General features: G+C 49.2%; 1 protein-coding gene across 2 annotated transcripts in view; it reads left to right on the top strand.

The window, feature by feature from the left end:
• The first annotated feature begins 9,422 nt into the window (after positions 1-9,422).
• Positions 9,423-17,283, top strand: part of LOC140480918 (alanine aminotransferase 2-like) — a 72,000-nt gene continuing 64,139 nt past the window's right edge. Inside the window, exons 1-2 of one of the 2 annotated variants that reach the window (XM_072576503.1) lie at positions 9,423-9,644; positions 10,115-10,289. In XM_072576503.1, the coding sequence (XP_072432604.1) occupies positions 10,140-10,289 (150 nt within the window). In that variant the 5' untranslated portion in view covers positions 9,423-9,644; positions 10,115-10,139. Of the gene's footprint in view, positions 9,645-9,906; positions 10,290-17,283 lie in introns of those variants that run through there. The other variant, XM_072576502.1, reaches the window with a different exon arrangement.

The raw sequence follows: 17,283 nt of genomic DNA, 5'->3' as shown, positions 1-17,283 counted from the left end.
GGCCAGCCAATTCTGTATCCAGGCAGCTAAGTTCCCCTGAATCCCATTCCTCCTGACCTTCTGAAAGAGCCTACCATGGGGAACCTTATCAAATGCCTTGCTGAAGTCCATATATACCACATCCACAGCTCGACCCTCATCAACTTGTCTAGTAACATCCTCAAAGAACTCGATAAGATTTGTGAGGCATGACCTGCCCCTCACAAAGCCGTGTTGGCTGCATTTAATCAAGGCTCTTCCAGATGGTCATAAATCCTATCCCTCAGAATCCTTTCTAACACCTTGCAGACAACAGACGTGAGACTTACTGGTCTGTAATTGCCGGGGATTTCCCTATTTCCTTTCTTGAAGAGAGGAATTACATTTGCCTCTCTCCAGTCCTCAGGTACGACTCCAGTGGAGAGCGAGGATGCAAAGATCTTCGCAAGTGGTGAAGCAATGGCATTTCTCGTTTCCCAAAGCAGCCGAGGACAAATCTAGTCCAGGCCAGGCGACTTGTCAATCTTAATGTTTGACAAAATTTTCAGCACATCAGCTTCCTCTATCTCTATCCATTCCAGCACGCACAGCTGCTCTTCAAAGGTTTCATTCACTACAAAGTTCATTTCTTTCATAAAGACAGAAGCAAAAAACTCATTTAGGGCTTCCCCTACCTCCTCAGACTCCACACACAAATTCCCTATGCTATCCTTGATCAGGCCTACTCTTTATTTGACCATTCTCTTATTTCTCACTTAAGTGTAAAATGCCTTTGTGTTCTCCCTAATCCGTTCTGCCAAGCCTTTCTCGTGCCCCCTCCTGGCTCTCCTCAGACCATTTTTGAGCTCCTTCCTCGCCTGCCTGTAATCCTCTAGAGCTGAGCTTGACCCTAGCTTCCTCCACCTTATGTAAGCTGCCTTCTTCCTTTTGACAAGAAGCTCCACTGCTCTCGTCATCCAAGGTTCCTTTATCTTACCACTTCTTGCCTGTCTCAGAGGGACATATTTATTCATCACTTGCAACAACTGTTCCTTAAACAGTCTCCACATGTCTATAGTGCCTTTACCATGGAATAATTGCTCCCAATCCATGCTTCCTAACCCATGTCTAATCGCATCATAGTTTCCTCTTCCCCAATTAAATATCCTCCCATTTTGCCTAATCCTCTCCTTCTCCAGAGCTATGTAGAATCTGAGGCAGTTGTGGTCACTATCACCAAAATGCTCTCCCACCACAAGATCTGATATCTGCCCCGGCTCATTGCCGAGCACCAAGTCTAGAATGGCCTCTCCCCTCGTCGGCCTGTCAACGTACTGAGTTAGGAAACCCTCCTGAACACACCTGACAAAAACAGCTCCATTTAAATCTTCTGCTCGAAGGAGGTTCCAATCAATATTGGGAAGGTTAAAGTCACCCATTACAACAACCCTACTACGTCCACACTTTTCCAAAATCTGCCAACCTATGCTTTCTTCCATCTCCCTGCTGCTATTGAGGGGCCTGTAGTAAACCCCTAATGAGGTGACTGCTCCCTTGCTGTTCCTAATTTCCACCCATACTGACTCGGTAGGCAGATCTTCCTCGACAATGGAAGCTTCTGTAGCTGTGATACCCTCTCTGATTAGTAGTGCTACACCCCCTCCTCTTTTCCCCCCCTCCCTATTCTTTTTAAATGCTCTAAACCCTGGAATATCCAGCAACCATTCCTGCCCCTGAGAAACCCATGTCTCTGTTATGGCCACAACATCATTAGATTCCCTACAGTGTGGAAACAGGCCCTTCTGCCCAACAAGTCCACACCGACCCGTCGAAGCGCAACCCACCCAGACATATTCCCCTACATTTACCCCTGCCCCTAACACTACAGGCAATTTAGCATGGCCAATTCACCTAACCTGCATATGTTTGGATTGTGGGAGGAAACTGGAGCACCCGGAGGAAACTCACGCAGACACGGGGAGAATGTGCAAACTCCACACAGGCAGTCGCTTGAGGCGGGAATTGAACCCGGCTAACCACTGTGCCACCCTGCTGCCCTTATGATGGAGAGAAGGTCATTGATGAAGTAGCTGAAGATGGTTGTACCTAGGACACTACCCTGAGGGACTCCTGCAGAGATGTCCTGGAGCTGAGATGACTGATCTCCAACAATAACAACCATCTTCCTACATGCCAGGTCTGACTCCAACCAGAGAAGTGTTTGCCCCCGATACCCATTGATTTCAGTTTTGCCAGGGCTCCTTGATGCCACACTCAGTCGAATGCAGCCTTGATGTTAAGGGCTGTCCCTCTCCCCTCCCCCCTGGAATCCAGCTCTTTTGTCCATGTTTGAGGCTGTAATGAGGTCAGGAGCTGAGTGACCCTGGGGGGAACCCAAACTGGGCAGGTCACTGAGCAGGTTATTGCTGAGCAGGTGCTGCTTGGTAGCTCTGTTACTGACACCGTCCATCACTTTACTGAGGATCGAGGGGAGACTGATGGGGCAGGAATTGGCCGGGTTGGATTTGTCCTGCTTTTTGTGTAAAGGACATACCTGGGCAATTTTCCACATTGTCGGGTTGATGCCAGTGTAGTAACTGTACTGGAACCGCTTGGGTAGGCAAGTTCTGGAGCACACGTCTTCAGTGCTATTGCCAGAATGTTGTCAGGGCCCATAGCCTTTGCAGTATCCAGTGTCTCCAACTGTTTGTTGATATCCCGGGGAGTGAATTGTATTGGCCAAAGACTAGCAACTGTGAGAGTAGGAGGTTTAGGTGCAAAGATCTTTAAAAAGTTACAAACCAACGCACAAAAATAATGAAGAATGCTAATGGAATGGTGGCCATTTTGTCTTGCCGACTGGAGTACAAGGATCCAGAGGTTATGCTGCATTTATACAGAACCCTGGTTAGACCTCATGTGAAGTACTGTGAGTAGGTCTGGGCACTACACAAAGAAAAAATGACTTTGGAGGGACCAGAATAGGGCGGCACGGTAGCACAGTGGTTAGCACTGCTGCCTCACAGCACCAGAGATCCGGGTTCAATTCCTGCCTCAGGCGACTCTCTGTGTGGAGTTTGCACATTCTCCCCGTGTCTGCGTGGGTTTCCTCCGGGTGCTCCGGTTTCCTCCCACAGTCCAAAGATGTGCAGGTTAGGCGAAATGGCCATGCTAAATTTCCCGTAGTGTTAGATGAAGGGGTAAATGTAGGGGAATGGGTTTGGGTGGGTTACGCTTCGGCATGTCGGTGTGGACTTGTTGGGCCGAAGGGCCTGTTTCCACACTGTAAGTAATCTAATCTAATCTTAGAATATAGGTTTACAACAGTGATATTTGGACTCCAAGGGTTAAGTTATGTGGAGATGTATTAAAAATTAGGCCTAGGAATTGAGAACGTTAAAGAGTGAGTTGATCGAGGTCATCAAGATAGTGACAGGAAATGACGGGGTAGATAAAGGTAAACTATTTCCATGGGCTAGGGATTCTACAAATAAGACCATAGTCTGAGATTGAGGACCAGACCACTCAGGAGAAATGTTAGGGAAGCACTTTGATCACACAGGATGGGAGAGGGTTGGAATTCTCTTTCACAAACATCAGTGAGTGCAGGATCAGTTGTTTGCTTTAAATCTAAGAGAGATAAGTTTTGATACGTTTTGACAAGCAAAGATATTAAGGGATGCAGGCACAAGAGGTGCAGATATATGGTAGGTCACAGATCAGCCATGATTGAATTAAGTGGCAGGCAACCAGGCTGGAGAGGGTGAATTGCCTTCTCCTACCCCTAGGGTGATTTATTGGGGACATGTGGAAGTAGCCAAGATGTTGTGTGTAAGATAATATCAATGGAATTGTAGTTAGGGAATGAACACTGCGGGCTTTCAAGATTTCAAAGAAGGAACAGCCAGTGATGTTTGTGGAGGGGGCAGGCACTGGCTCAGCATCTGAAAACAACAAGCTCTTTATGTAAATGGAAAACATATCCAGATTCAAACCGAACAATGATCTTTAAATGGGCGATGTCTTTGAACCCTAATTGGATTTCAGACAGGCTGATGACGAAGGGACCACTACACTGTCGGAGGGTCAGTGCTGAGGGAGTGGGCACTGTTGGAGGGTCAGTGCTGAGGGAGTGCCGCACTGTCGGAGGGTCAGTGCTGAGAGAGTGCCGCACTGTCGGAGGGTCAGTGCTGAGGGAGTGCCGCACTGTCGGAGGGTCAGTGCTGAGGGAGTGCCGCACTGTAGGAGGGTCAGTGCTGAGAGAGTGTGCACTGTCGGAGGGTCAGTGCTGAGGGAGTGCTGCACTGTCGGAGGGTCAGTGCTAAGGGAGTGCCGCACTGTCGGAGGGTCAATGCTGAGGGAGTACTGCACTGTGGGAGGGTCAGTGCTGAGGGAGTGCCGCACTGTCGGAGGTTCAGTGCTAAGGGAGTGCCGCACTGTCAGAGGGTCAGTGCTGAGGGAGTACTGCACTGTGGGAGGGTCAGTGCTGAGGGAGTGCCGCACTGTCGGAGGGTCAGTGCTGAGGGAGTGTGCACTGTCAGAGGGTCAGTGCTGAAAGAGTGCCGCACTGTCGGAGGGTCAGTGCTGAAAGAGTGCCACACTGTCAGAGGGTCAGTGCTGAGGGAGTGTGCACTGTCAGAGGGTCAGTGCTGAAAGAGTGCCACACTGTCAGAGGGTCAGTGCTGAGGGAGTGCCGCACTGTCGGAGGTTCAGTGCTAAGGGAGTGCCGCACTGTCAGAGGGTCAGTGCTGAGGGAGTGCCGCACTGTCGGAGGGTCAGCGCTGAGGGAGTGGGCACTGTCAGAGGGTCAGTGCTGAGGGAGTGTGCACTGTCAGAGGGTCAGTGCTGAGGGAGTGCCGCACTGTGAGAGGGTCAGTGCTGAGGGAGTGGGCACTGTCAGAGGGCCAGTGCTGAGGGAGTGTGCACTGTCAGAGGGTCAGTGCTGAAAGAGTGCCGCACTGTCGGAGGGTCAGTGCTGAAAGAGTGCCACACTGTCAGAGGGTCAGTGCTGAGGGAGTGCCGCACTGTCGGAGGGTCAGTGCTGAGGGAATGTGCACTATCAGAGGGTCAGTGCTGAGGGAGCGCCGCACTGTCGGAGGGTCAGTGCTGAGGGAGTGCTGCACTGTCAGAGGGTCAGTGCTGAGGGAGTGTGCACTGTCAGAGGGTCAGTGCTGAGGGAGTGTGCACTGTCAGAGGGTCAGTGCTGAAAGAGTGCCGCACTGTCGGAGGGTCAGTGCTGAAAGAGTGCCACACTGTCAGAGGGTCAGTGCTGAGGGAGTGCCGCACTGTCGGAGGTTCAGTGCTAAGGGAGTGCCGCACTGTCAGAGGGTCAGTGCTGAGGGAGTGCCGCACTGTCGGAGGGTCAGCGCTGAGGGAGTGGGCACTGTCAGAGGGTCAGTGCTGAGGGAGTGTGCACTGTCAGAGGGTCAGTGCTGAGGGAGTGCCGCACTGTCGGAGGGTCAGCGCTGAGGGAGTGGGCACTGTCAGAGGGTCAGTGCTGAGGGAATGTGCACTATCAGAGGGTCAGTGCTGAGGGAGCGCCGCACTGTCAGAGGGTCAGTGCTGAGGGAGTGTGCACTGTCAGAGGGTCAGTGCTGAGGGAGTGGGCACTGTCAGAGGGTCAGTGCTAAGGGAGTGCCGCACTGTTGGAGGGTCAGTGCTGAGGGAGTGCTGCACTGTCAGAGGGTCAGTGCTGAGGGAGTGGGCACTGTCGGAGGGTCAGTGCTGAGGGAGTGGGCACTGTCAGAGGGCCAGTGCTGAGGGAGTGTGCACTGTCAGAGGGTCAGTGCTGAGGGAGTGGGCACTGTCGGAGGGTCAGTGCTGAGGGAGTGGGCACTGTCAGAGGGCCAGTGCTGAGGGAGTGGGCACTGTCAGTGTTTTGGGAGCATTACACTGTTAGAGGTGGTTGGGGATGTTAAATTATGCCCATATTACTCAGTTAATGCTCTGAAAAAATGAGTTCAAATCTGCCATCTTTATCCAGCCTGATGTGTGTGTAACACCTGACAAGGTGGTTGACCTCAGCTGTTGCGGTGGGATCTGAACTTGTGTATCTGTTCATTAAGCCGGTAAGATGACAAGTTAATCAAAGTCAACGTCAGAAAGAATGAAATGAAGTTAAATCAGAGTCATTGTGAGCAAGCCTGTGAAAGCACAGAGATTTGTAAGTACAAGTGGGGAATTGCAGGAGCTGATTGCACTACATTATTGTGGTGATGAGACGGCAAGATGCGTGTTAAATATTCCTGGTTATTTTGTATTCATTCACGGGCTGGGGGTCTTGTTGGCCAGGGCAGTATGTGTTGCCCATCCCAAATTGCTCTGAGGTCAGTTCAGACACAACCACATTATTTGGATGAAAATGTAGGTGGGCAGGTTAGTAAGTTTTCAGGCTCCCCACTCTCTGAGGGAAGAGTTTTCTCTTCATCTCGTTCCTAAATGCACAGATTTGTAAACACAAGTGGGGAATTACAGGAGCTGATTGCACTACATTGTTGTGGTGATGAGAGGGCAAGATGCGTGTTAAATATTCCTGGTTATTTTGTATTCATTCGTGGGCTGTGGGTCTTGTTGGCCAGGGCAGTATGTATTGCCCATCCCAAATTGCCCCTATCATTAAACTGTGACCCCTTGATCTGAGCTCCCTGGTCATCAGGAACACCCTTCTTGCATCTACCCTGCCTAGTCCTGTTAGAATTTCATGGGTTTCTATATGGTTCCCCTTATTTTTCTAAACATCAGTGAACTTAGTCCTAACCAATCCAGTCTCTCTTCATACCTCAGTCCTGACATCCCAGGGATGAGTCTTACAGCATAGAATTGTTCGGCTCACAATGCTGTACCAAACATGATGCCAAATAAAACTAAACCCTTCTGCCTGCACTTGGTCCAAATCCCTGCATCCCTTTCATATTCATGTGTTTAGGTTAGATTACCTACAGTGTGGAAACAGGCCCAGGTCCCAAAGAACTATCCACTGCCTCAGAAAACTGTTGAGGCCAAAACATTGAATATTTTTACAAAGAAGTTAGATATAGTTCTTTGGGCTAAAAGGTTCAAAGGGCATGGGAAGAAATTGAGAGCAGGGGACTGAGTTGGACGATCAGCCATGGCTGTATTGAATGGTGGAGCAGATTTGAAGGGCCGAATGGCCTCCTCCTGCTCCTAGTTTCTATGTTTCGAAAGTCATGAGCGAGGCTGAACAGAATAGATGGGGGGAGCTACTCCTGCTCAGACAAACAACAAGATCAAGAGGGGTCATCGATTTAAAATGATTTACAAAAGGCACAGGAATCAATATGTGGAAAAAAAAACTTTTTCACTCAGTCAGTAGTTAGGGTCTGGAGTGCACTGCCTTAAAATATGGTGGAAGCAGGTTCAATAGAGGCACTCATGAGATTAAAAACCAAAAGAGCTGTGGATGTTGTAAATCAGAAACAAAACCAGAAATTGCTGCAAAAGCTCAGCAGGTCTGGCAGCATCTGGGGAGAGAAATCAGATGTTTAGGGTCCGGTGATCCTTCCTCAGAACTGATGGTAGCTAGGAAAATGTAGATTTATATACAGAAGGTAAGGTTGGGGTGAGGAGTAAACAATAGATAAGGATAGAGCCTAAAGAGAGAGAAGAACAGTTGGACAGACAAAGGAATGAATAATGATCCAGCTGGGATGGTCAGTCACTGTTCACGGAGATGGTTAGTGGCTAACTGTGTGGTAACGAGGCTTAGTGCTTAGGGTAGGGGGCTAGGACATGAGAGAGATCAGGCCTTAAAATGATTGAACTTGAGTTTGGAGGGCTGCAGGGTCACCAACAGGTGCATCCATGAGGGTACAGGATGGTTATTGGATGGGGTAGCTGATTGTCACTTTTATAAATCATCTGCACAAGGAGAAGCTCCTTGGATGCTGCCTGAACTGCTGCGCTCTTCCAGCACCACTAATCCAGAATCTGGTTTCCAGCATCTGCAGTCATTGTTTTTACCTCGTAAATTTGCAGATGATACTAAGGTCGGTGGAGCTGTGGATAGTGCTGAAGGATGTTGCAGGTTACAGAGGAACACAGATAAGATGCAGATCTGGGTTGAGAGGTGGCAAATGGAGTTTAATGCGGAAAAGTGTGAGGTGATTCACTTTGGAAGGAGCAACAGGAATACAGAGTACTGGGCTAATGGTAAGCTTCTTGGCAGTGTGGATGAGCAAAGGGATCTTGGTGTCCAAGTACATAGATTACTAGGATGTTACCACCCAGGTTGATAGGGTTGTAAGAAGGCATAGCTTTTAGTGGTAGCGGGATTGCATTTCAGAGCCATGAGATCACATTCCAGCTGTACAAAACTCTGGTGCAGCTGCACTTGGAGTACTGTGTACAGTTCTGGTCACCACATTATAAGAAGGATGTGGAAACTTTGGAAAGGGTGCAGAGGAGATTTACCAGGATGTTACGTGGTATGGAGGGAAGGTCTTATGTGGAAAGGTTGAGGGACTTGAAGCTGTTTTCGTTGGAGAGAAGAAGATTGAGAGGTGACTTAATTGAGACATATAAGATAATCAGAGGGTTAGATCGGGTGGACAGGGAGAGCCTTTTCCTCAGATGGTGATGGCTAACACGAGGGGAATGTAGCGTTAAATTGAGGGGTGATAGATATAGGACAGGTGTCAGAGATGGTTTCTTTACTCAGAGAGTATCAGGGGCATGGAACACACTGCCTGAAACAGTAGCAGACTCGCCAACTTTAAGGGCATTTAAATGGTCATTGGCTAGGCATATGGATGACAATGGAATAGTGTAGGTTAGATGGGCTTCAGGTCGGTTTCACAGGTCGGTGCAACATCGAGGGCCGAAGGGCCTGTACTGTGCTGTAATGTTCCATGTTCTAGTGGTTACCACGGCCACCTCACAGCGCCAGGGTCACAGGTTTGATTCCAGCCTCGGGCGACTGTCTGTGTGGGTTTTCTCCAGGTGCTCTGGTTTCTTCCCACAGTCCAGAGACATGCAGGTTCAGGTGGATTGGCCATGTTCAGGGGTGTGCAGGCTCGGTGGGTTAGCTATGGATATGAACCCTCTGTGGGTTATGTAGGTGGTCTGATGGTCTGAACAGCTTCTTCCTGCACGGTAAGGATGGGATGATGTGAATGGAAATAGTGTGCAGGGATATGGGAAAAGTCAGGATATATCAGCACCGTGTACTAGAGCCCAGTGCTGGCATGTGATCCTGTTAAAGCGGCCACCTCAGTCGACACTACCATCCTGGAGGGTGGGTCATAAATACCAGATTCCCCCAGTCCCCCCCCCACTGGTGAGTTGTTACCAGGGTATAGCCCACAGACAGGCCGCTGTCTCACACTCTTCTCTCGGGATCTCATTTCCCGTTTAAGAGCTGACGTTGTCCCGGTCGGTCCCGGTTTGTCTGTAACCCAGCCCTCCCCAACTCCGGGAGGTGACTTTCACCTGAGTCAGAGCCAAGAGCCAAGAGCCAGGGGCTGGCTCTCCCTGTCTTGCTGATAAATTTCATCGACTCCTGTCTGTCTGTGTGTGTGTGTGAGAGAGAGAGAGACCCATCAGGTCCCACTGCGAACCAATTGCGAAGTGCAGCGTTGTGGTTCGGTTTGAGCTGTTCGCTGCTGGTTTTAGGAAGAGGCACTCGTTTCCCAGCGGCTCGTGTGTCCCGGTCTGTGAAGGAGCCAGAGGTGGGTGCCCTGGTCTGAACTACCTCCCCTCCCCTCCCTCTCTCTCTCTCCAAACCCCCCAGACTAGAGCAGAACACACTGGCTACAAACTGGAAAGTTGTCCTTGTTGGGAAGTTGCAGGGACGTGTTCATCCCCTGGTCTCCTCATTCCCCCCCCAATATTCTGACGTGTCCTGTTTTTAAATCCCTCAGACTCTGGACTTAGTTCAAGGTCCGTGTGTACTGCCAACAACATCCCTGAACACACACACACACACCCCCAGGAGTGTCAGTGCACTTTCTGGAATCAATCATGAACTCTCTCCTCCTCCTCCAGCTGATGCCACGGGGCACTCACTGAGGTTTCTCTCACCACCCCCACCCACCCCCTTGGCTCCGATGCTCCCTCTCTCCCCCTGCTCTCGCCTGCTCCCAGGGCTGCTCACTCCCAGGAGGAGCCCTCTGCTCAGCTCTCTCTTCCTTCTCCACAGGGAGCAGTCCTCTCACAAGGACAGCATGGCCAGTGAGGAGCTGAACGGAGTGGCCCGTGGCCCCAACAAGGTGCTCACTCTCGAGTCCATGAACCAACAGATCAAGAAGGTGGAGTATGCAGTGAGGGGCCCCATTGTGCTCCGGGCCATGGAGATCGAGAAAGAGCTGCAACAGGTAGGAGCCCCTTCTGTCTCCCCCTTCCCCAACCCTCCATGTATGGACAGTACACTGACCCAGGGCAGTGTGTATACCCAGGGCAGTGCGTCTATATACAGGACAGTGTGTATATGCAGGCAGTGCATGTATACACAGGGCAGTGTGTATATGCAGGACAGTGCGTGTATATGTGGGGCAGTGTGTATACGCAGGGTAGTGCATGTATATGTGGGGCAGTCTGTGTATACGCAGGGTGGTGCATGTATATGTGGGGCAGTCTGTGTATACGCAGGGTGGTGCATGTATATGTGGGGCAGTGTGTATACGCAGGGTGGTGCATGTATATGTGGAGCAGTGTGTGTATACGCAGGGTAGTGCATGTATATGTGGGGCAGTGTGCGTATACGCAGGGTAGTGCATGTATATGTGGGGCAGTGTGCGTATACGCAGGGTAGTGCATGTATATGTGGGGCAGTGTGCGTATACGCAGGGTAGTGCATGTATATGTGGGGCAGTGTGCGTATACGCAGGGTAGTGCATGTATATGTGGGGCAGTGTGCGTATACGCAGGGTAGTGCATGTATATGTGGGGCAGTGTGCGTATACGCAGGGTAGTGCATGTATATGTGGGGCAGTGTGTATACGCAGGGTAGTGCATGTATATGTGGGGCAGTGTGCGTATACGCAGGGTGGTGTGTATACACAGGGCAGTGCGCATATACCTGGGACAGTGTGTTTCTGCAGGGCAGTGCATGTATATACAGGGTGGTGTGTAAAAGCAGGGCAGTGCGTGTATACCCAGGGTGATGTATTTATGCAGGGTGGTGTGTGTATACCCAGGGCAGTGTGTATACACCCGGGGTAGTGCGTGTACATATACATGGAGCGGTCTCGCACACATCCAGTGCTGTGTGACCTGTATGCCTTATTCACCGAAAGCTTTTTTCACCCTATGGTCTGTATGTCCTTGCTTAGTATGATCTGCCTGTACTGCTGACAAGCAAAACTTTTCACTGTACTTAGGTACACATGACAATAAATAAATCAATCAATGTGTATGGAGTGGTTTGCATGTACCCAGAGCAAAGACTGAATTTATACAGTGGTGCGCATACACAGAGCAGTGTACTCAAACACGCCAAGCAGTGTGTATATGCATGGAGGAGTGAGTGCATACACATGCACACAGAATGACAGACGTGTGAGGGCTCAGGAAAAGGCCATTCAGCACATTACATGTATACTGGCTCACAAACAAGTAATCTTCTAGGGCCAATCACCTGCCCTTTTGCTAAACCCTTACACACCAAATAACCATCCAATGCCATCTTGAATCTCTCAGTTGAAACTGTCTCCACCATCTTCCAGAACCCTATTCCCCCCCCCCCACTCCCCACCTCACCCCATTTTTACCCTCACTCTACGCCTGACCCTGCTCCACCCCCCACTCTGCACCTAACTCTGTTTTCTCCCACCCCATTCCATGCCTGACTCCATTCCTCTCCCCCCCCCCCTCCCCACCTGACCCTGTATCCCACTTACTACGACCTACCCTGTACACTGCTTCATTTATCTGGACTCTTGTCATCTTGCATCTGACCTGACACCCTCCTGTTGTATTAATATTCATTCAATGGACATGGGTGACACCGTCTGGGCCCAGCGTTTACTGCCCTGTCCCTAGTTGCCCCTTGAGAAGGTGGGGGTGAGCTGCCTTCTTGATCCACTGCAGTCCACGTGCTGTAGGTAGACCCACGATGCCCTGAGGGAGGGAATTCCAGGATTCTGACCCAGTGATAGTGAAGGAGCAGTGATATATCTCCAAGTCAGGATGGGGAGTGGCTTGCAGGGGCTGGTGTTCCCATGTATCTGCTGCCCTTGTCCTTCGAGATGGAAGTGGTCGTGAGTTTGGAAGGTGCTGTCTGAGGATCTTTGGTGAGTTTCTACCGTGCATCTTGTAAATGGTACACACTGCTGCTACTGAATGTGGGTGATGGAGAGAGTAGATGTTTGTGGATGTGGTGCCAGTTGAGCAGCTGTTTTGTCCTGATGGTGTTGAGCTTCCCGAGCATTGCAAGGGTGCCCACCATCCAGGGGCAAGTAGGGAGTATCCCATCACCCTCCTGACAGCATTCTGTGGCATCCTCCCACTGGTACCCCACTCTCCCAGCACTCTAACCTCACACTTACTTGACATATTTAATGTTTAACAGCCAGCTGTTAAAGTGACTGCCTGAGATTTTGGACACGTCAGAATACAGCAGCTGACTGCTGGGGAAAAGGGGATGTGGTTTCCCTCCACCCCCGCCCTCCCCCACCCCCTGAAAGCTCTGTGTGAGTGTGAAATGTCAGAATGAAAGTACAGCACTGGATTTCTGAGGGAGGCCTGAGTGGAATTTCCTCCGAGAAACACTGAGCTCTTCCTTATGTTTAAAAAAAGAGGGGCCAATGTGAGAACCTGAGAGAGTTCCCACTCCTCGATAGGTCTGACCCAATGTCTCCACAGATTCTAAGAATTGCATGTTGGCAAGGATTCTGAGGAGGTTGTGTATGTGTGGTATTTTCTGTACACTCTGGTTTCCATATGTTCCACATGTACACAGACTAAACTGCAGAGATGCTAACTAAGGAATTGAGATCAAAGGACTAAATACACAAGCCATGGATTTGCTGTAATGTGAGCTTTGATATAGACCAAGTGGATTTCTAAAAATTCTTTCATGGTTTGTGGGTGTCTCTGGCTGGGTCCAGCATTTATTGCCCTGTCCCTAGTTGCCCCCTTGAGAAGGTGGGGGGTGAGCTGCCTTCTTGAACCGATGCAGTCCATGTGCTGTGGGTTGACCCACAATGATATTAAGGAGGGAATTCCAGGATTCTGACCCAGTGACAGTGAAGGAATGGGGATATATTTCCAAGTCAGGATGCTGAGTGGCTCGGAGGGGAACTTGTAGTGGGTGGCATTCCCATGTATCTGCTGCCCTTGTCCTTCAAGGTGGAAGTGGTTGTGAGTTTGAAAGTACTATTTTAAGGTGGTGCTGGGGTGTGACTTGAACCTGAGACCTCCATGCATTAGTTTGGGTCTAGTCTAGTGACACTGCCACTACATCATGAACTTCCCAAAGGGATTTATGGTATGTGAAGAGTTGTCTACAGATGCAGTGTGGTTAGCATGAATTATAATCAATTTGGACAAGTTGGAAATGATCTCTATAATGCTGCCCATCCCCGTTTCTGGTGAAATCATTATAAGTTTATTATAACAGATTTTGAACAGATGAACATTGACTTAACCTTAAGAAGAGACCTCTTGAGCATACTTCACCAGTCACTTCGATAATGCTGAACTGATAACTCCCTTCAAACCCTGCATCCTTCCCTATCTCTGGAAATTCGTCCAGCCTCTCTCCACCTCCAAGATATCTGCACCCTCCAATTCTGGCCGGATGTACCTCTGATTTTAATTGCTCCTTTGACGAGTTTCTCTTCCACTGTCTGGATTCAACGCTCTGACTAAATGATGGCCTCTTAGTCTTATGAACGATGTGTTAATCCAGAGACCCCATGTTCTGGGGTCTCGGGTTTGAGTCCCACCATAGCATTCCCCTCGGCAAGTGGTGGAATTTGAATTTGATAATCATTAAACTAAGAGTGTGACAATGTCAGGAAATTGCTAACCTCCAACTGGCTCCCAGTCAAGCAAATATTGGTCATTAAAATTGTGTTTTCAAAATCCTGATTGTCAGGAAAACCCCATCTGGTTCACTGATGTCCTTTGAGGTTGAGGAAGGACGCTGTCATCCCTACCTAGACTGACCTCCATGTGACTCCAGACCCACAACAATGTGGTTGACTCTTAACTGCCCTCGGGGTAATTAGGGATGGGCAGTAATGCTGGCCTGGCCAGTGACACCCTCATCCTGTGAATGAATTATTAAAAACCTCTCCCTAAACCAGTGTTTTCTCCCACACCCTGCCTATCCCACTGCAGCCCCTCTCCAGCTCTACCTCACTTCCCTCCTTTCAAAAACTTCTTAAAGCTTAGTCCTTTAACAAAGTATTTGGCCATCTGCCCTAGTATGTTGTGTGCCTTGGTGGTGTCAGATTTCACTTTATACTTGCTCCTGTGAAGTTCTTGTAAACGTTTCGTAATGTAAAGGTGCTGTATAAATATTTGGCTGCATGCGCAGATCTGATTCCACTGAAAAACAAGAGAAGGACCAGAACTCCATTCCCAAACCAATCTCCAAGGGGAATGCCAGTGACTGATACAAGAGACCATGACGAGTGTTCCTTTAAAACGGACCATTTTAATGTTGCTGACTGCCTGCCAAGCAGAGAGAGCCTCTTGTCACCATGTAGTGTCACAGTCCCCTTCCTCGTGGGTTTCCTGGCCAACAGGCTACAGTCTTCAGGGTAGCTTTGCCCACACAGCGCTGAGGGAGATGTAAAAATCCTTTGGGTTAATCCTTGTTGGATTATAACCTGACTCCCTGAGAGATATCAACTTCTGCTTTCAGTAAAAGAGTTCACTTTGTTCTCAACAAGAAAGATAAGCATGAAAGGAGAACTAAAAGCAGAGAGCACTGGAAAAACTCAGCAGGTCTGGCAGCATCTGTGGACAGAGAAAATGAGTTCACATTTCAAGTCCAGTGTCTCCTCTTCTGAGTTTCTCCCATGCTCTCTGCTTTTATTTCAGATCTTGAGCATTTGCAATTCTTTGTTTGATTGTATCTGAATAAAGGGGGTGTTGATGAAGTGTTTTATACAGGAATATGTGTAAGACAGAGTGGCTGATAGGGTTAGGAATAGCAGAGAATGACTTCCTCACATATGACCCAGCATGGGGACTGCGTGTTGGAGAAGTGTGTCTGAAGTGGATGAGGTACAATTGGCAGAAGGGGTCATGCTGCCAGTGGTAATTTTACTTGTGACTGCCTGGCAATGTTCACCCAGACGTACCATTGCAGCTTCAATAAACACAACTCCAGAGGCATGAGGGAGGAGCTGGGTAGAATTGACTGGGAGAGGAGCCCAGCAGGAAAGACAGTGGAACAGCAATGGCAGGAGTTTCTGGGAGTAATTCAGGAGATAGAGCAGGGATTCATCCCAAGGAAAAGGAATCAAGGTACAGGGAGGATGAGGCAACCGTGGCTGACTAGGGAAGGCAGGGTCAGCATCAAAACAAAAGGGAAAGCAGATAATGTGGTGTAGGGCAGTGAGAACCCAGAGGATTGGGAAGCTTACAAAGACCAACAAAAAACAAAATAAGGAGGAAGAAGATTAAATATCTCAAAGATTCAAGAGAGAAGGGGTCAGACCTGAGTATGGTGGCTATCACCAAGAAGAAGGTGCTAGAAAAAACTGAATGATCTGAAGGTGGATAACTCACTAGGACCAGATGGACTCCACCCCAGAGATCTTGGAGGAAGTAATGAGCATGTTAGACCAAGGAGAGCCAAAAGGTGTTGTCTACCTGCACTTCAAGAAGGCCTTTGACAGGGTGTCGCCCAGGAGGCTGCTGAGTAAGGTAAGGGCCCCTGGTGTGAGAGCGTGGATAGAGGATTGGCCTTCTGGCAGGAAGCAGAGAGTGGGGTTGGAAGGGTCCTTCTCAGGAAGGCAGCCGGCGACAAGTGGTGTTCCACAAGGCTCAGTGTTGGGATCACAACCTTTCACTTTATACATTAATGATCTCAATGAAAGAACTGAGGGCATTCTGGCTAAGTTTACAGACGATACAAAGATGGGTAGAGGGACAGGTAGCATTGGGGAGGTGGGGAGGCTGCAGAAAGATTTAGACAGGAGAGTGGGCAAAGAAGTGTCAGATGGAATACAATTTGGGAAAGTGGCAGGAGAAACAGGAACCTGAGGGCACAGCCTCAGAGTAAAGGGAAGAGCTTTAAGAAAAGAGATAAAGAGAACCTTCTTTAGCCAGAGAGTGGGGAATCTGTGGAATTCATTGCCATAGAAGGCTGTAGAGGCCAGGTTATTGAATATATTTAAAACAGAGATAGATAAGTTTGTGATTGCTAAGGGGATCAAAGGTTACAGGGTGAAAGCAAGACAGTGGGGTTGAGAAAGTTGTCAGCCATGATTGTGTTATGGACTAGGCCAGACCACTCAAAACATTCTTAAGCAGACAGCCCAGACCCTAACTTTGCGATCTGTTTCGGTAAGTGTACAGTGAGAATTACCCAGAGTAAGTTAACAAGGTTGATTGCCAGGTTTTAAAACAGACAAAAATGTAGTCACAAATTGCACAATGGAACACAAAGAACAGAATAAAGAACCCCTACAGAACTCAGTCTATCCAAATTAGACTTAATTATGCTGTTCCAAATATACACAATGGTCCCAATAAACAAACCCCCCTTAAAGAACAGTACAAAAGGAACAAATGCTTACAGGTTGAAGTTAGAAGGGCAAAAGGAGAGAGAGAGAGAGAGCCTGTTCACACAGTCCACAGCTGAACTCCCAAACAGTCCTGGACTGAACTGCTCAGCTAGAGAGCTGACCACTCCCCTTCCATTGTACAGGTCACTTCTAAAACATGACCATTTTGGCCTGAAGTCTCAGGGTGGATTGGCCATGCTAAATTATCTACTGGATTAGTGGTGCTGGAAGAGCACAGCAGTTCAGGCAGCATCCAACGAGCAGCAAAATCAACGTTTCGGGCAAAAGCCCTTCATCAGGAATAAAGGCAGTGAGCCTGCAGCGTGGAGAGATAAGCTAGAGGAGAGTGGGGGTGGGGAGAGAGTAGCATAGAGTACAATGGGTGAGTGGGGGAGGAGATGAAGGTGATAGGTCAAGGAGGAGAGGGTGGAGTGGATAGGTGGAAAAGAAGATAGGCAGGTCGGACAAGTCAAGGAGACAGTAAGTGAGCTGGAAGTTTGAAACTAGAATGAGGTGGGGGAAGGGGAAATGAGGAAGCTGTTGAAGTCCACATTGATGCCCTGGGGTTGAAGTGTTCCGAGGCGGAAGATGAGGCGTTCTTCCTCCAGGCGTCTGGTAGTGA

This window comes from Chiloscyllium punctatum, chromosome 8 (genome assembly GCF_047496795.1).
Source record: "Chiloscyllium punctatum isolate Juve2018m chromosome 8, sChiPun1.3, whole genome shotgun sequence".
Taxonomy (NCBI): domain Eukaryota; kingdom Metazoa; phylum Chordata; class Chondrichthyes; order Orectolobiformes; family Hemiscylliidae; genus Chiloscyllium; species Chiloscyllium punctatum.
This window is presented reverse-complemented; position numbering and strand designations above follow the sequence as displayed.